Source organism: Salmo salar, chromosome ssa19 (assembly GCF_905237065.1).
Source record: "Salmo salar chromosome ssa19, Ssal_v3.1, whole genome shotgun sequence".
Lineage (NCBI taxonomy): Eukaryota > Metazoa > Chordata > Actinopteri > Salmoniformes > Salmonidae > Salmo > Salmo salar.
The window spans coordinates 79027006-79047125 of NC_059460.1; the positions used below are offsets into that span (position 1 = coordinate 79027006).

The following is a 20120-nucleotide window of genomic DNA, read 5'->3' on the forward strand; positions in this document are numbered from 1 at the left end:
GGTGATTAATTACATCAAGGACTGGCGATTAATTACATCCGGTGTGTTAGTGCTGGGCCAGAACTAAAATGTGCATTATCCAACAAGGGTCCCCCAGGATTGGATTGAGAAACACTGTTGTACTTGGTTGTTGTGTTTGACCCTTGACCCTGGATTGTGTGTGTGTGTTGTTGACCCCTGAAGGGTGATCCTGGAGTGGGCAAACCTGGTCCTCCCGGACCTCCTGGGCCACCGGGTCGACCCAACTCATCCAGATCCCCGGTATGTAGTGTGGAATGAACCACACGTGGATGTGAATAGATGGATGGTAGAATTAGTTGGACGATTGATTTGGTTGTTTTCGTTGATTCATCAGTTCATTCATTAATTGTAAGCGTATGTGGTTTGCAGGATGGTGTGGACGGCTCAGGCTTTGAGTACTTTGATGGAGACACAGAGATTATGACAGTGAGTGGTCATCCTTTTCAAAACTCTAGAATCCACCTGCTGTTGTTCTGCTCTCTGACTATAGCCACAAACACCATTTGGGTACACATAAGTTAGCATTAGCATTTATGCATTATGACAGATGTATCGTGTTATTTTGTTAGCGTGAATGTTATTGATTTATTTTCTTCATCCAGGGTCCTCCTGGTCCACCTGGTCCTCCAGGGCTTCCTGGGGCCCCAGGTTCATCTGAGGGCCTCTCTGCATCCCCTGGGGCTCCCGGGAAAAATGGCAAGGATGGAGAGATGGGTAAACCTGGACTGCCTGTGAGTCACCAAACACATCACTGAAACTCCATCAAATCAAATCCAATTTTATTAGTCACATGGGCCGAATACAACAGGTGTAGACGTTACAGAGAAATGCTTACTTACAAGGTATTAGGTATTATAGGTATTATATTCTGGTCCTGTCAGAGGCCTATAAGGCAGCTTGGTCTAGACAGGTATTACATTCTGGTCCTATCAGGCCTATAAGGCAGATGGTTCTGAGTCTGGTGAAGTAAGTGTGTGTGTGTGTGTGTGTGTGTGTGTGTGTGTGTGTGTGTGTGTGTGTGTGTGTGTGTGTGTGTGTGTGTGTGTGTGTGTGTGTGTGTGTGTGTGTGTGTGTGTGTGTGTGTGTGTGTGTGTGAGCTTTGCAAATTCATTTCTTAGAACAAAGCGTTGTCCAGATAATCTAATTCATTAAACCCCCAGGTGTCTGCCAAATAATCAAATTAATTAAACCCTCAGGTGTCTGCCAGATAATCTAATTAATTAAACCCCCAGGTGTCTGCCAGATAATCTAATTAATTAAACCCCCAGGTGTCTGCCAGATAATCAAAATAATTAAACCCCCAGGTGTCTGCCAAAGGTTTGTCAAGCTCAGTAGCAACCTTCATGCAACCTTTTAGTACAGCTCTGCCAATAAATTCCTGGAAACCATTTGAATATCCCATATTTCTCCCACAACCCAGCAATTTGTTCTGCTTGCTTAAACCCAGAAGGTTCTGGAGGCCCAATGTTTGTGAGTGATTGAACGGACGACTGAGGCACCCAGAGTAGCTGTCACCATGGTGAGGTCACCACGGAGCTGGACCCTGGTGACATCGATCTGGCTGCCTTGACAACGTGTATTGCCTTTGATGATGCCCTGTGGTGATTTGGGGGAGGAGGGCTGTAGACAGAGGCATGGAGGCATGACGTGTGCCTAAATATTACAGCTTTATTTTTAACTGTTTCAAAAAGTGCATTGGAATTTCACTTTTAATCACAAACAGTTAAGTTTGTTAACGACCGATGTGGTTATATAACCATTATATAACCCCTATACTGAAGTTTAAAACCATGTCTTAAGCACGTTTGTAAATGTGAAAAAGGAGGGACGTTTTATTAGTGTTGCATATTTGTTACTCAATCTAGAAGGAACACAGGAGTGACATCACTTAGATACCAGCTCTTTGAAGTTCTCTTTTGGAGCGCTGTGTGTCACCCAGTCTTTTAACCAAGCTGTAAAAGGAGCTCTGTGTTTATAAGCAAGTCTGCTCCCCTTTGCAACGGTAACCACAATCCCAGCCAGCGTCCCTCGTCCCTCTCTCTCTCTCTGTGGTCGAGCCTGCACCACACAATAGAAGCTGCCTAGCCTTCCCTCCTTAGAACATGTGCACAGCTCTGACATCTCGCCTGCTCAAAGCCAGGGATCTTGATCACAGAGCACTATGGGAATTCCAACCCTCCGTGTTTGACAGATCAGGTCAAAGTCGGTGTTATCCAATGATACAGTCGGGTGTTTTTTTCAGCCCCGGATCGGAGGTAGCTGGTTGGTTAATCTGATCCTAGATCTGTGGTTAAAGGGGATTTGTGTACCGAGACAGTGTTGACAGTTCCCCCTGTTATAATGCATTCCCAGTTCCTAACTTCCCACAGAGACTTGATTACTTGGCTTGGCTCCAGACAGCCTGTCATACTGTAGCTACAAATTGTTTGACTGTTTCATCAAACTATACGGCTGTTGTGTGTCAAATCCACCCCAACATGTACTCCAATCAACCTCCTCTTTCGTGAACTACAGGGATTTCACATCTTTCCACAACACGTCACAATCTATTTCATGGGATTTGACAGTGTTCATGCCTACTTTCCCAGGGGTGAGGTATTGCTTAACAGCCTGAATGACAGATTACAGAATGTTATTGCTGAGGTCAATGATCTCTCGCCTAATCTGTTGAGAAACCATTTTAAGTTTGTTTCACGATACGATTCACAAAGTACAATAAGACCATTAACAATGGACCAATGGAGACAAAGATCTTTAGAGTCTCATATGGAAAGGTTAAGAAGCCATGAAGCAGCAATGTCATCTTCACTCAGTGAGCTAATGGCATTCTGACTGCAGCTGGACAAAAATCCTCACATGGTCTCTCCCATAGCTGCATCGTTGGGGAAAATCTGGCCTTTTGACATGGGAATGCATGAGGCTTTCACTAACTGTGTGAAAGGATTACATACAGGACATTGATCTAATCTTAGTTGTCATCGTTGAAACTATGAATTGAGTTCTGGCTCTTCTGAATAGATCATTATTTGTAAATTAGCAGGTGGAATAAATCTACAGTCTTGCTGTGCTGTCCAATCAGACACTTCTCAGCCAAAAATAGAATCTGACTATAGGAGTGATCTCGTACTAGACAGAAATACATTACGCCCAAACACATCTAATCTAAGTGATTGTTCTATTTCCCAGGGGGTTGATGGGAATGATGGGTACCCTGGTCCAGCTGGCGAGAGAGGAGAGAAGGTACGACCGATGGATGTAGACCTCTGATATCCTGTGTAGTGATTGTTAAATAAAGAAAATAAAAAGGGCTTCTTGAAGAACATTGGATTCATTTTCTTTGACAGGGTGAGCCGGGTCTGAGCGGAACACATGGACCAAAGGTACAGTTTGAGTCATGCTAATCTATTACTCCCCAACCTAGAAGTGACCCTAAAAACCACAACTGCTTTTAACCACTAATCATCCCAAACACAGCTGGTCCCCACATATGAAGCCAGGGATAATTACTGCTAATAACCAGAACCAAATAAATAGAAGACTGTATGCTCCAAAATCAACCTCTAGTCCCTTCTTAATCAGTGGATGCAGATCTGAAGGAAAACATTGGTCTAAGCTACTGTGATGAATTCACCTAGCCTTCCAATGGGCTTAGTGGGAGTCTCCTTCATAATACTTAGACCCATCCTGTTCCTTCACATATGCAAAAAAAATTTGCTTGAGGAGGTTATTGGACTGAACCATTGTGTTTCTCTCCTAGGGGGAGCCAGGTGCTGCAGGGTTCCCAGGTCTGCCCGGCTCAGAGGGACCAGAGGGGAAGCCGGGTCTGAGGGGGCCCCCTGGGCTACCGGGACCCCCAGGACGGGGCTTCAGCTTGGACCTGGAGGTATGATTTCACTCACTCAGCTCTCCTGTCTGTCAGAGGGTCAACAACATACTGTACATGATGTAACAATGGCACCGGAGAAGAAGGCTGACGTTTTATGTGTCCCCAACTGATTGTGTTTTTTTTGTTTGTTTATTTGCGTTGTTTGTAACTTATTATTTTTTACTTATTTTGTGCATAATATTGCAGCTACCGTCTCTTATGACCGAAAATAACTTCTGGACATCAGAACTGTGATTACTCACCACGGACTGGCAGAATCTTTTTTTTCCTTTAATGAGTCTGATGCGAATGATATACTGCTTTCTCGGGAACAGGCCCCGATCTCTGTGATTTGCATGAAGAGGAGGCAGAGAAAAACGGGCCGGAGGGCGGGCTGCTTTCTGAGAATTCGTAGGCGATCAAATAAACCTCCACTTCCTTCAATTCTGCTAGCAAACGTGCAATCTTTGGAGAATAAAATTGATGATCTACGTGGAAGATTAAACTACCATCAGGACATTCAAAACTGTAATATCTTATGCTTCACGGAATCGTGGCTGAACAACGACACTATCCACATACAGCTGGCTGGTTATATGCTGCACCGGCGTCTGGTATGACAAGGGGCGGCAGACTATGTATTTTTGTAAATAACAGCTGGTGCATGATATCTAAGCAAGTCTCGAGCTATTGCTCGCCTGAGGTAGAGTATCTCATGATAAGCTATAGACCACACTATCCACCTAGAGAGTTTTCATCTGTATATTTCATAGCTGTTTACATACCACCACAGACTGAGGCTGGAACTAAGACAGCATTGAATGAGCTGTATTCCACCATAAGCAAACAAGAAAACGCTCCTCTTGAGGTGGCGCTCCTAGTAGCCGGGGACTTTAATGCAGGGAAACTTAAATCAGTTTTACCAAATTTCTATCAGGATGTTAAATGTGCAACTAGAGGGAAAAGAACTCTGAACCACCTATACTCCACACACAGAGACGCATACAAAGCTCTCCCTCGCCTTCCATTTGGCAAATCTGACCATAATTCTATCCTCCTGATTCCTGCTTACAAGCAAAAATTAAAGCAGGAAGCACTAGTGACTAGATCAATAAAAAAGTGGTCAGATGAAGCAGATGCTAAGCTACAGGACTGTTTTGCTAACACAGACTGGAATATGTTCCGGGATTCCTCCGATAGCATTGAGGAGTACACCACATCAGTCATTGGCTTCATCAATAAGTGCATCGATGACGTCATCCCCACAGTGACCGTGCGTACATACCACAACCAGAAGCCATGGATTACAGGCAACATCTGCACTGAGCTAATGGCTAGAGCTGTCGCTTTCAAGGAGCGGGATTCTGACCCGGAAGCTTATAAGAAATCCCGCTATGCCCTCCGACAAACCATCAAACAGGCAAAGCATCAATACAGGACTAAGATCGAATCGTAATACAACGGCTCTGACGCTCGTCGCATGTAGCAGGGCTTGCAAACCATTACAGACTACAAAGGGAAGCACAGCCGAGAGCTGCCCAGTGACACGAGCCTACCATTAAAGCTAAACTACTTCTATGCTCGCGTCGAGGCAAATAACACTAAAACATGCATGAGAGCACCAGCTGTTCCGGAAGACTGTGTGATCAAGCTCTCCGCAGCCGATGTGAGTAAAACCTTTAAACAGGTCAACATTCACAAGGCCGCGGGGCCAGACGGATTACCAGGACATGTACTGCAAGCATGCGCTGACCAACTGGCAAGTGTCTTCACTGACATTTTCAACCTCTCCCTGTCTGAGTCTGTAATACCAACATGTTTTAAGCAGACCACCATAGTGCCTGTGCCCAAGAACACTAAGGTAACCTGCCTAAATGATGACCGACCCGTAGCACTCACATCTGTAGCCATGAAGTGCTTTGAAAGGCTGGTCATGGCTCACATCAACACCATTATCCCAGAAACCCTAGACCCACTCCAAATTTGCATACCGCCCCAACACATCCACAGATGATGCCATCTCTATTGCACTCCACACTGCCCTTTCAAACCTGGATAAAAGAAACACCTATGTGAGAATGCTATTCATTGACTACAGCTCAGCGTTCAACACCATAGCGCCCTCAAAGCTCATCAATAAACTAAGGACCCTGGGACTAAACACCTCCCTCTGCAACTGGATCCTGGACTTCCTGACAGGCTGCCCCAGGGGGTAAGGGTAGGTAACAACACATCCGCCACGCTGATCCTCAACACAGGGGCCCCTCATGGGTGCGTGCCTAGTCCCCTCTTGTACTCCCTGTTTACTCATGACTGCACGGCCAGGCACGACTCCAACACCATCATTAAGTTTGCAGATGACACAACAGTGGTAGGCCTGATCACCGACAACAACGAGACAGCCTATAGGGAAGAGGTCAGAGACCTGGCCATATGGTGCCAGGACAACAACCTCTCCCTCAACGTGATCAAGACAAAGGAGATGATTGTGGACTTCGGGAAAAGGAGGACTAAGCACACCCCCATTCTCATCCACGGGGCTGCAGTGGAGCAGGTTGACAGCTTCAAGTTCCTCGGTGTCCACATCACCAACAAACTAAAATGGTCCAAGCACACTAAGACAGTCGTGAAGAGGGCACGACAAAACCTATCCCCCCTCAGGAGACTGAAAAGATTTGGCACGGCTCTTCAGATCCTCAAAAGGTTCTACAGCTGCCACATCAAGAGCATCCTGACTGGTTGCATCACTGCCTGGTATGGCAACTGCTCGGCCTCCGACCGCAAGGCACTACAGAGGGTAGTGCGAACAGCCCAGTACATCACTGGGGCAAAGCTTCCTGCCATCCAGGACCTCTATACCAGACGGTGTCAGAGGAAGGCCCTAAAAATTGTCAGACTCCAGCCACCCTAGTCATAGACTGTTATCTCTGCTACCGCATGGCAAGTGGTACTGGAGTGCCAAGTCTAGGTCCAAGAGGCTTCTAAACAGTTTCTACCCCCAAGCCATGAGACTCCTGAACATCTAATCAAATGGCTTCCCAGACTATTTGCATTGCCCCCCCCCCCTTTTGCACCGCTGATACTCTCTATTGTTACCATCTATGCATAGTCACTTTAATAACTCTACCTAGATGTACATATTACCTCAACTAACCGGTTCCCCACACATTGACTCTGTACCGGTACCCCCCTGTATACAGTCTCGCTATTGTTATTTTACTGCTGCTCTTTAATTACTTGTTACTTTTATTTCTTATTTTTATCCGTATTTTTTTAATTGTATTGTTTGTTAGGGGTTTGTAAGTAAGCAATTTACTGTATTCGGTGCATGTGACTAATAACATTTTATTTGATTTGACGTATGTTGCATTCTTATCTCATGCGGACAGATTTTGGGGCATAGTAAATCATCTCGTTTCCCCTCTACTTCTCTGCCAATGTGTAGCACCCACCTTAGTGATGCCCGGCAGCCGTTTTGTGCCAGATGGTTCATTAGCACAGATCAGTTGTCATTGACTGTATGTTGTTTGCAGGACATGAAGGGATCTAGGAAACTGGGTGGCTTTGGGGCAGTGATGGCCAGAAGTATTCAGGTTCGAACACAAAGAGTGGTTTCTTATGGCGCTGCTTGGACTTCAACCCTTTCGCTCATAAGTATGATATTAATATGAAAATAAGTATGATTAATACTGACAATCATTTTTTTCTGGTGCTTTCCACAGGGTCCTATTGACAAACCTGGCCGTCCAGGACCTAAGGTAGTACCTCATGTCTCCTATCACTGACGTAGTGGCTTTACTCAATGTACCTATCAGGCATGTTTCAATACAATATCCTGTCCCATCATTGATATCCATCGACTGTGGTAAAAGCTAACTATGGAAGGGAGCTACTCTCGAAAAACACACTTCAACCTGACATCAAAGTCAACATATACTTTCCATCGGGGGGGTCAACATATACTTTCCATCGGGGGTCAACATATACTTGCCATCGGGGGGGTCAACATATACTTGCCATCGGGGGTCAACATATACTTTCCATCGGGGGTCAACATATACTTGCCATCGGGGGGTCAACATATACTTTCCATCGGGGGGTCAACATATACTTTCCATCGGGGGGTCAACATATACTTTCCATCGGGGGGGTCAACATATACTTCCCATCGGGGGGGTCAACATATACTTGCCATCGGGGGTCAACATATACTTGCCATCGGGGGGTCAACATATACTTGCCATCGGGGGGGTCAACGTATACTTGCCATCGGGGGGTCAACGTATACTTGCCATCGGGGGTCAACATATACTTGCCATCGGGGGGTCAACATATACTTGCCATCGGGGGTCAACATATACTTTCCATCGGGGGGTCAACATATACTTTCCATCGGGTGGTTAACGTATACTTGCCATCGGGGGGTCAACATATACTTTCCATCGGGGGTCAACATATACTTGCCATCGGGGGGTCAACATATACTTGCCATCGGGGGGTCAACATATACTTGCCATCGGGGGGTCAACATATACTTGCCATCGGGGGGTCAACATATACTTGCCATCGGGGGTCAACATATACTTGCCATCGGGGGTCAACATATACTTGCCATCGGGGGTCAACATATACTTGCCATCGGGGGGTTAACGTATACTTGCCATCGGGGGGTCAACATATACTTGCCATCGGGGGGTCAACATATACTTGCCATCGGGGGGTTAACGTATACTTGCCATCGGGGTCAACATATACTTGCCATCGGGGGGTTAACGTATACTTGCCATCGGGGGTCAACATATACTTGCCATCGGGGGTCAACATATACTTGCCATCGGGGGGTCAACGTATACTTGCCATCGGGGGGTTAACGTATACTTGCCATCGGGGTTAACGTATACTTGCCATCGGGGGTTAACGTATACTTGCCATCGGGGTCAACATATACTTGCCATCGGGGGTCAACATATACTTGCCATCGGGGGGTCAACATATACTTGCCATCGGGGGTTAACGTATACTTGCCATCGGGGGTCAACATATACTTGCCATCGGGGGTCAACGTATACTTGCCATCGGGGGGTCAACATATACTTGCCATCGGGGGGTCAACATATACTTGCCATCGGGGGGTCAACATATACTTGCCATCGGGGGTCAACGTATACTTGCAATCGGGGGGGTGAACATATACTTGCTGTCGGCAGTATTTTCGTGACTCTTGGATGTTCTCATGTATGCTAGTCTGTATATACTAGACACAGTAGTCTGTATATGCTAGACACAGTAGTCTGTATATACTAGACACAGTAGTCTGTATATACTAGACACAGTAGTCTGTATATACTAGACACAGTAGTCTGTATATACTAGACACAGTAGTCTGTATATGCTAGACACAGTAGTCTGTATATGCTAGACACAGTAGTCTGTATATGCTAGACACAGTAGTCTGTATATGCTAGACACAGTAGTCTGTATATGCTAGACACAGTAGTCTGTATATGCTAGACACAGTAGTCTGTATATGCTAGACACAGTAGTCTGTATATACTAGACACATTAGTTTGTGCTAAAATGTGAACGTGTATTAGATCGTTGGTGTGAAGTGTGACTCACTTGCACGCCACTCGTTATCGAGAAGGCCCTTGTTCAGTCCTACTGCACGTCACTCCTTATCTAGAAGGCCCGTTGTTCACATCCTGCTGCACGCCACTCGTTATCTAGAAGGCCCTTGTTCAGTCCTACTGCACATCACCGCTTATCTAGAAGGCCCCTTGTTCATATCCTACTGCACGCCAATATTTGGTATTTTATTAGGATCCCCATTAGCTGTTGCAAAAGCAGCAGCTACTCTTCCTGGGGTCGACACAAAACATGAAACATAATACAGAACATCATTAGACAAGAACAGCTCAAGGACAGAACTACATACATTTTTAAAAAGGCACACGTAGCCTACATATCAGTGCATACACACAAACTATCTAGGTCAAATACGGGAGAGGCGTTGTGCCGCGAAGTGTTGCTTTATCTCTTTTTTGAAACAAGGTTTGCTGTTTATTTGAGCAAAATGAGATGGAAGGAAGTTCCATGCAATAAGGGCTCTATGTAATGCTGTATGTTTTCTTGAATTTGTTCTGGATTTGGGGACTATGAAAAGACCCCTGGTGGCATTTCTGGGGGTGTATAAGATCATAGGATTGAAATCTTACAATACTTATAATGGGCTTCAAGTGGACCTAGCTAATAATTAAATAATCTGTGGCATACAGTGCATTCGGGAAGGTTTTTTAAAAACCTTGTGTTTGCTTTGTCATTATAGGGTATTGTATCGAGATGAATGAGAATAAAAATATATATATTTTTAATTCATTTTAGAATAAGACTGTAACATAACAAAATGTGGAAAAAGTGAAGAGGTCTGAATACTTTCTGAATGCACTGTACTGTATCTCTCTCTCTCTCTCTCTCTCTCTCTCTCTCTGTCTCTATCTCTATGTCTTCCTCTCTCTGTGTGTTAGAATATGTGGTTCCACATACCTGTAAAAGGTTCCCATACTGACGGCCATTTTGTTTCTCCTTCACAGGGCAAAGACGGGCAGGACGGGCTTCCTGGTGTAGCGGTAAAGGTGCGTCCTCCCTACTCAACTGGTTCCCATTTATCCTCAGAGAGGAAGTGCCGACTTCCCCACCATGTGGTTCCTATTATTCCGCTAATTTCCAATGAATTCCTCTCTGACACATATGTGCACAGGCAGGGCCAGAGATGGCCATCTTGCTTTTTAACCCTCTCAGGGACTGTACATCATCTGCATACCCACCACCAGCAATTCCCAAAGCACTAAGCATCTATGCCCTAGTACAATTCCCAAAGCACTAAGCATCTATGCCCTAGTACAATTCCCAACTGTAGATGTGATTCATAAAGGAAAGAGTAATTAATCTACAATCTCCTCATTGAGATAAAGAGGTTTTCAGAAGTCTCACTCATTGATTACTCAGATGAGGTAGATTTTGGGCCAATTTTGGGCTATGTTATGTGGGTGGGTCACTCACAGGCATCTAAAGGTCTAAAACCTTCCCCTTCAACCATTTCCTCTGTGTTCCTCTAGGGGGAGCCTGGTGCTCCAGGAGCAGCCGGGGCCTCTGGGCTAGATGGACTGCCAGGGCATACGGTCAGTACATCAACCTGCTTTTTACTGTCCAATTCAGTCTCTCTCCTTTGTTTCCTTTCCTGATTTTTATAGTATTCTAATCTGTCTTTATCCTCTTTACAGTTGTTCTTGTAGGTTCATCATAAAACGGTCTCAGGTCTCAGTTCTCTTTTGTCATGATAGTGTTTGCCATTTCTTCCATGCAGGGAGCGAAGGGGGACCAAGGTGATATGGGACCAAAGGTACACTATCACTCCTCCTGACTCCATTCATGTTAATCTTTTATGAGACTGTCTATTTTTACTGGCCTTCTGGAGCCAACCAGGCCGGCCCTGTTCTTGGTTTATCTAACCCTGTGTTCTGTTGTCAGGGAGAGAGAGGTCGGGACGGCTTCAGTTTCCCCGGCCCTCCAGGACCTCCTGGGTCTTCGGGACCGGTTATCAACCTCCAGGATGTAAGAGGATGTTAGAAAGTAATTAGGTGTTATTAAAGTCATTGTTATCACCCCTACTGATGCTCTCTGATAGGATAGTTCTAATATGGATGTTGATAGTAATCTCACTGCCTCTCCTCTCTGTCCTACCTCAGGTCCTGCTCAATGATTCAGAGGGTGTGTTTAACTTCTCAGCGCTGCTGGAATCTCATGGGATCAGGGTGAGTAGACTTATGCTTGAGGTGTGTGTGTGTGTGTGTGTGTGTGTGTGTTTGTGTTAATATATTTTCAGGTTACCCTCTTGGTACTCTTTAAATGGCCTCTGTGATCTCTCTTTTATTTGCCTTAACAAGATTACATGACAGAACACTGTTTTGGGTTTGACGTACTCGCTCCCCGAGAGCAATTATGTTGAGAAATGGCTGGAATCATATCAAAGATTTGTTTCGAATTGCTGTAATGATATCTGTAATGTATGGTCATAAAATAGGTGCAAGCGGTTTTTGTGTCCCAAAAAACAATTAGGTCCAGGCTATGAGAGATGCATGTTAAGGTATTTATCTGTGACTGGAGGTTGATTCAACAAACAGACAATTTTTTTTTTTGTATGGGTCCATAATTCATACGACAGTAAAACCAATCTGATTTTCTCTTTTACTGCTCAGAGGATCTGTTGGTAGGATTACCATGGTATTGTGTCTGTCCTTTCTCTATTGCAAAATATACAGTATGCGGCACACGCTTTTGGGATGAACTTGACAGTGCAGACTTTATACTGTGCAATTGGACAGATACTTACTGATAGGGGAGAGATACTGTTGTAGTTGATCAGGGTTCTCATACTATTGGAGAAGGTCTGGTCACACAAATTTCCTAGGTGGCAAAGGTCCGTATGGATATTCGCCCCATTATGCCATCGAGCGAAGGGAAACTGTAGCAGTTTTAAAGCTAATTTCTTGCAATTCTACAAATGTTCCGTGTCTTATGTGTGTTCATATGACACCAGGAGTCGAATCCCGACCGAATTCCTAAAAATTAAAAATATTGATCTGTTTGTATTGACCCTGTTCTGGGTCCGGATCCGGCCCGCTGTCTGCCTATGAGTATGGCTGTTGTAGATGTCTCTGTTCTAGTTGATGGATTTCATTTGGTTATTTACCTACATTTACTATGATAATTCCCAGGGGCCACGGGGTCCAAAGGGGGACTTGGGGATTCCAGGGACCATAGGGCCTCCAGGCTTAAAGGTAAGTGTGTGTGTGTTATGTGTTTTCATTTTAACAGGATAGTTCCACATTTTGGCAACTAAGAACTGTTTCTACTTACCAGAATCAGATGAACTAATGGATACATGTTTTATGTCTCTGCATGCAGTTTGAAAGAAGTTGCTATGAACAGTAGCGTTAGCGCAATGACAAATTCTAGAGGAACAGCTCTAACTCTAGTTAGCAATGGCTCGTGAAACTACCTTCAACTTCCTTCAAATTGCATGCAAAGACATACAAATGGTATACATGAGTTCATCTGATTCTGGGGAAGTTGAAATAATTGCGCACTATCCCTTTAAGAATTCCGCTATGATCAGAATTCTGGTCAGAATTCCACTAGTGTCAGAATTCTGTTAGGGTCAGAATTCCGTTAGGGTCAGAATTTTGCTAGGGTCAGAATTCCGCAAGGCTCAGAATTCCGCTAGGGTCAGAATTCCGCTAGGGTCAGAATTCCGCTAGAGCCAGAATTCCGCTAGGGTCACCATGTGAAAAGGAAACCACTGAAGAGCCCAGGATTTCCTATTCTGTCCCGTGTGGCTCAGTTGGTAGCACATGGCACTTGCAACGCCATGGTTGTGGGCTCGATTCCCATGGGCCTCCAGGCCATGGGGGACCAGCACGAAAATGTATGCACTCACTAGTGTAAGTCCCTCTGGATAAGAGCGTCTGCTAAATAACCACTATGTGACCTTTTCTGCACTGGACTGAATGAACATCTAATATACAAGCTCAAAGCCCTTTGGGTTTCAATCAATTAAAAGTGTGAAACTGAACACCAGTGCTTATGATTAAAGCTAGGACCCCGGTTGCTGCACTCAGGGCATTGATGTGCAAAAGCCTGATAATGGCTTCCAGACTGAGCAGCCATAGACAATATGCTTCAGTCCCAAGGTCTGTGGAACAACATGAATGAGATTATTATCCAATGTTTTCCTTTCTCTGAGAGGTGCTCGTGGTGCTTCAACATGCATGTGCTGCATATTACCCCTGGGTGTGTGTACGAAGGGGGGGTTGTGCTCATGTGTCTACAGTATGTATGATTGTCATTTGATTGTATGTATATCGTCTTATTGTAATTTGACTGCAAGCGTGTGTCTGTATGTATATCGTGTTATTGGTCACGTGTGTTTGCAGGGCGAGAAGGGTGAACCAGGGGTCATGGTTGCAGCAGACAGGTCTATGATGTCTGAACTCACAGGGCCACAAGGGCCCAAAGGGATCAAGGTTAGTCTTACACGCACACTATTTCCTTGGTCAAAGTTCGATACTTGTGTCAGACGATCCACTTTGTTTCTTCACTCTTTCGCAGGGCGATTGTGGTGTTCCTGGGCCAGCTGGAGTTATGGTAAGACTTTATTGGCTTCTTAATCTGACACTACCCTTTGTAGTAACTGTAGTACATCTTTTCTTGTCGTGTTGCAGCAGCTGCTTTCATTCAATGTGTTTTGGAACCTTTTTTGCATATGCACATACAAGCCTGCCTCTAGGCCCCCTATCCAGACAATGCATATTTTCGGGAATATTACGGACCTGCGATGTATCTTCATCAGGATGTATCTTCATCAGGATGTATCTTCATCAGGATGTATCTTCATCAGGATGTATCTTTATCGGGATGTATCTTCATCGGGATGTATCTTTATCGGGATGTATCTTTATTGGGATGTATCTTCATCAGGATGTATCTTTATCGGGATGTATCTTCATCAGGATGTATCTTTATCGGGATGTATCTTTATCGGGATGTATCTTTATCAGGGTGTATCTTTATCAGGGTGTATCTTTATCAGGGTGTATCTTTATCAGGATGTATCTTTATCAGGATGTACAGTTGAAATCGGAAGTTTACATACACCTTAGCCAAATACATTTAAACTCAGTTTTTCACAATTCCTGACATTTAATTCTAGAAAAAAATCCCTATCTTAGGTCAGTTAGGATCACCACTTTATTTTTAGAATGTGAAATGTCAGAATAATAGTAGAGAGAATTAGCCTTCCACAAGCTTCCCACAATAAGTTCGATGAATTTTGGCCCATTCCTCCTGACAGAGCAGGTGAGTCAGGTTTGTAGGCCTCCTTGCTCGCACACGCTTTTTCATTTCTGCCCACAAATTTTCTACAGGATTGAGGTCAGGGCTTTGTGATGGCCACTCCAATACCTTGACTTTGTTGTCCTTAAGCCGTTTTGCCACAACTTTGGAAGTATGCTTTGGGTCATTGTCCATTTGGAAGACCCATTTGCGACCAAGCTTTAACTTCCTGGCTGATGTCTTGAGATGTTGCTTCAGTATATCCACATAATTTTCCTCCCTCGTGATGCCATCTCTTTTGTGAAGTCCACCAGCCCCTCCTGCAGCAAAGCACCCCCACAACATGATGCTGCCGCCCCCATGCTTCATGGTTGGGATGGTGTTCTTTCGCTTGCAAGCCTCTCCCTTTTTCCTCCAAACATAACAATGGTCATTATGGCCAAACAGTTCTATTTTTGTTTCATCAGACCAGAGGACATTTCTCCAAAAAGTATGATCTTTGTCCCCATGTGCAGTTGCAAACCGTAGTTTGACTTTTTTATGGCGGTTTTGGAGCAGTGGCTTCGTCCTTGCTGAGCGGCCTTTTAGGTTATGTCGATATAGGACTCGTTTTACTGTGGCTATAGATGCTTTTTTACCTGTTTCCTCCAGCATCTTCACAAGGTCCTTTGCTGTTGTTCTGAGATTGATTTGCACTTTTCGCACCAAAATACGTTCATCTCTAGGAGAAAGAACACGTCTCCTTCCTGAGCGGTATGATGGCTGTGTGGTCCCATGGTGTTTATACTTGGTACTATTGTTTGTACATATGAATGTGGTACCTTCAGGCGTTTGGAAATTGCTCCCAAGGATGAGCCAGATTTGTGGAGGTCTACAATTTTCTTTCTGAGGTCTTGGCTGATTTTCTTTTGATTTTCTCATGATGTCAAGCAAAGAGGCACTGAGTTTGAAGGTATGCCCTGAAATACATCCACAGGTACACCTCCAATTGACTCAAATGATGTCGATTAACCTATCAGAAGCTTCTAAAGCCATGACATCATTTTCTGGAATTTTCCAGGCTGTTTAAAGGCACAGTCAACTTAGTGTATGTAAACTTCTGACCCCCTGGAATTGTGATACAGTGAATTATAAGTGAAATAATCTGTCTGTAAATAGTTGTTGGAAAAATTGCGTGTCATACACGAAGTAGATGTCCTAACTGACTTGCCAAAACTATAGTTTGTTTACAAGAAATTTGTGGAGTGGTTGAAAAACGAGTTTTAGTGACTCCAACCTAAGTGTATGTAAACTTCCGACTTCAACTGTATCTTCGTCAGCACGTGCACCTGCTGAGGGTTGAAATACAAAGGGAAACACTGCTGCTTTATTGTTTTTTTACAGGGTCCAATTGGGCCGGAAGGACTCAAAGGAGAATATGGCTATCCTGGTCGTCCGGTAAGTACCACACATTATGATTTGAGACGTTCTTTTAACATTATAGTCTACAAATGATAACAATGGCAGTGAGAATATGTTTTATTGACATATAGTGCCTAAACCCAAGAGCACTCTTTTGGGTTACACAAATGCAGAACACTACAGAATGTGATCATATTGCCATCATTCCATTAATGATGTGGTTTGCCTCTCGCTACAGGGTCGTCCTGGAATAATGGGGCATAAAGGAGACAGGGGAGACGCTGTGGTTGTGTCGGTGAGTTGAACTCCCTCCCTCTTTAGATTGGTCACGGTCACAAAGGTTTGAGAACCACAGCACTAGGGCCAACCACTTCACTAGGGCCCCTTAGCCAGAGCCGAACGGTACTGCAGTTATCTGAAGGTGGCGCCCCCTAGCCAGAGAAGAACGGCACTGCGTTCAATACGACAGCTTTCCTCAACACGTGTCAGAGGTACTTGGCCCTACCTCAGTGTTCCATGATGATTACTTCCCTGGCCCTACCTCAGTGTTCCATGATGATTACTTCCCTGGTCCTACAGTACCTCAGTGTTCCATGACGATTACTTCCCTGGCCCTACCTCAGTGTTCCATGACGATTACTTCCCTGGCCCTTCCTCAGTGTTCCATGATGATTACTTCCCTGGCCCTACCTCAGTGTGATGATTACTTCCCTGGTCCTACCTCAGTGTGATGATTACTTCCCTGGTCCTACCTCAGTGTGATGATTACTTCCCTGGCCCTACCTCAGTGTTCCATGATGATTACTTCCCTGGCCCTACCTCAGTGTGATGATTACTTCCCTGGTCCTACCTCAGTGTGATGATTACTTCCCTGGTCCTACCTCAGTGTGATTATTACTGCCCTGGCCCTACCTCAGTGTGATGATTACTTCCCTGGCCCTACCTCAGTGTGATGATTACCTCCCTGGTCCTACCTCAGTGTGATGATTACTTCCCTGGTCCTACCTCAGTGTGATGATTACTGCCCTGGCCCTACCTCAGTGTGATGATTACTTCCCTGGTCCTACATTAGTGTGATGATTACTGCCCTGGCCCTACCTCAGTGTTCCATGATGATTACTTCCCTGGCCCTACCTCAGTGTTCCATGATGATTACTGCACTGGCCCTACCTCAGTGTGATGATTACTGCCCTGGCCCTACCTCAGTGTGATGATTACTTCCCTGGCCCTACCTCAGTGTTCCATGATGATTACTTCCCTGGCCCTACCTCAGTGTGATGATTACTTCCCTGGTCCTACCTCAGTGTGATGATTACTTCCCTGGTCCTACCTCAGTGTGATTATTACTGCCCTGGCCCTACCTCAGTGTGATGATTACTTCCCTGGCCCTACCTCAGTGTGATGATTACCTCCCTGGTCCTACCTCAGTGTGATGATTACTTCCCTGGTCCTACCTCAGTGTGATGATTACTGCCCTGGCCCTACCTCAGTGTGATGATTACTTCCCTGGTCCTACATTAGTGTGATGATTACTGCCCTGGCCCTACCTCAGTGTTCCATGATGATTACTTCCCTGGCCCTACCTCAGTGTTCCATGATGATTACTGCACTGGCCCTACCTCAGTGTGATGATTACTGCCCTGGCCCTACCTCAGTGTGATGATTACTTCCCTGGCCCTACCTCAGTGTTCCATGATGATTACTGCCCTGGCCCTACCTCAGTGTGATGATTACTGCACTGGCCCTACCTCAGTGTGATGATTACTGCCCTGGCCCTACCTCAGTGTGACGATTACTTTCAGTGAAGCAGCAATATTTTGCTAGTTTAAGGTCTGTCTGTGACATCACTTTTATTGTTGGTCGAACTGGTTGAACAGTTTTAACCAGACTTAGTATACTTGTGGTCATATCTGAAGTCCACTTGTGCAGATCAAGGGTTGTTTCCCTATGAAGGTTTGTGGATGAATGATGTGAAATGGACTTCTGAACCAGTATGTTGCCCATTCAACTCTAATGGTGATTCTGAACCGGTATGTTGCCCATTCAACTCTAATGGTGATTCTGAACCGGTATGTTGCCCATTCAACTCTAATGGTGATTCTGAACCAGAATGTTGTCCATTCAACTCTAATGGTGATTCTGAACCGGTATGTTGTCCATTCAACTCTAATGGTGATTCTGAACCGGTATGTTTCCCATTCAACTCTAATGGTGATTCTGAACCAGAATGTTGTCCATTCAACTCTAATGGTGATTCTGAACCGGTATGTTGCCCATTCAACTCTAATGGTGATTCTGAACCGGTATGTTGCCCATTCAACTCTAATGGTGATTCTGAACCGGTATGTTGCCCATTCAACTCTAATGGTGATTCTGAACCGGTATGTTGTCCATTCAACTCTAATGGTGATTCTGAACCGGTATGTTGCCCATTCAACTCTAATGGTGATTCTGAACCGGTATGTTTCCCATTCAACTCTAATGGTGATTCTGAACCGGTATGTTGCCCATTCAACTCGAATGGTGATTCTGAACCGGTATGTTGCCCATTTAACTCTAATGGTGATTCTGAACCAGTATGTTGCCCATTCAACTCTAATGGTGATTCTGAACCGGTATGTTGCCCATTCAACTCTAATGGTGATTCTGAACCAGAATGTTGTCCATTCAACTCTAATGGTGATTCTGAACCGGTATGTTGCCCATTCAACTCTAATGGTGATTCTGAACCAGAATGTTGTCCATTCAACTCTAATGGTGATTCTGAACCGGTATGTTTCCCATTCAACTCTAATGGTGATTCTGAACCGGTATGTTGTCCATTCAACTCTAATGGTGATTCTGAACCGGTATGTTGCCCATTCAACTCTAATGGTGATTCTGAACCGGTATGTTGCCCATTCAACTCTAATGGTGATTCTGAACCGGTATGTTGCCCATTCAACTCTAATGGTGATTCTGAACCGGTATGTTGTCCATTCAACTCTAATGGTGATTCTGAACCGGTATGTTGTCCATTCAACTCTAATGGTGATTCTAATATTTTCCTCTTCCTCTATCACTTCCTTCTTCTCCCTCTCTGTTCTCAGGGATCCCCTGGCCCCCCCGGACCCCCGGGACGTCCCGGAATGTTCAACTGCCCCAAAGGAGTAAGTTTAAAGTAACCTCGTATAAAGGTTCAAATCCAGGTCTTGTGACATGATTGTGTCTTGGGAGGCCAAATAAAATCACCTGCTGGCCAAAATGGGCCAACGGCCCGCCAGTCGGGGACCCTTCCTATATCCATGTTTGTCCATGTCATTATCAGGTACTGTAGCTGTTCATGTCATTATCAGGTATCATTATCACCCCCAAAGCCAATTCTTCCTTTGGCCGCCTCTCCTTCCAGTTCTCTGCTGCCAATGACTGGAACGAACTGCAAAAATCTCTGAAGCTGGAGACTCATCTCTCCCTCACTAGCTTTAAGCACCAGCTGTCAGAGCAGCTCACAGATCACTGCACCTGTACATAGACCATTTATAAATAGCCCAAACAACTACCTCTTCCCCTTCTGTATTTATTTATTTATTTTGCTCCTTTGCACCCCAGTATTTCTACTTTGCACACTCATCTACTGTCAAATCTACCATTCCATTGTTTTAATTGCTATATTGTATTTACTTCGCCACCGTGGCCTATTTATTAGTTTTTCCTCCCTTATCTCACCTCATTTGCTCACATTGTATATAGACTAATTTTTCTACTGTATTATTGACTGTATGTTTGTTTTACTCCATGTGTAACTCTGTGTTGTTGTATGTTGTCGAACTGCTTTGCTTTATCTTGGCCAGGTCGCAGTTGTAAATGAGAACTTGTTCTCAACTTGCCTACCTGGTTAAATAAAGGTGAAATACATAGAAAAAAGAAAAAAAAGGTACTGTAGCTGTTCTGCTCACTGTCCCCT

General features: G+C 44.7%; 1 protein-coding gene across 2 annotated transcripts in view; it reads left to right on the forward strand.

Annotated features, from left to right (window-relative positions):
• The window catches only part of LOC106579677 (collagen alpha-1(XVIII) chain), a 95844-nt gene that overhangs the window by 64995 nt on the left and 10729 nt on the right, over positions 1-20120 (forward strand). For both annotated transcript variants that reach the window (XM_014159808.2, XM_014159807.2), the window contains exons 11-28: positions 184-261; positions 391-447; positions 624-752; positions 3208-3261; positions 3366-3401; positions 3779-3904; positions 7609-7644; positions 10477-10518; positions 11002-11064; positions 11250-11285; positions 11414-11497; positions 11632-11697; positions 12661-12723; positions 13879-13968; positions 14054-14089; positions 16160-16213; positions 16416-16472; positions 19267-19326. In XM_014159808.2, the coding sequence (XP_014015283.1) occupies positions 184-261; positions 391-447; positions 624-752; positions 3208-3261; positions 3366-3401; positions 3779-3904; positions 7609-7644; positions 10477-10518; positions 11002-11064; positions 11250-11285; positions 11414-11497; positions 11632-11697; positions 12661-12723; positions 13879-13968; positions 14054-14089; positions 16160-16213; positions 16416-16472; positions 19267-19326 (1167 nt within the window). The remainder of the gene's footprint in view (positions 1-183; positions 262-390; positions 448-623; positions 753-3207; positions 3262-3365; positions 3402-3778; positions 3905-7608; positions 7645-10476; positions 10519-11001; positions 11065-11249; positions 11286-11413; positions 11498-11631; positions 11698-12660; positions 12724-13878; positions 13969-14053; positions 14090-16159; positions 16214-16415; positions 16473-19266; positions 19327-20120) is intronic.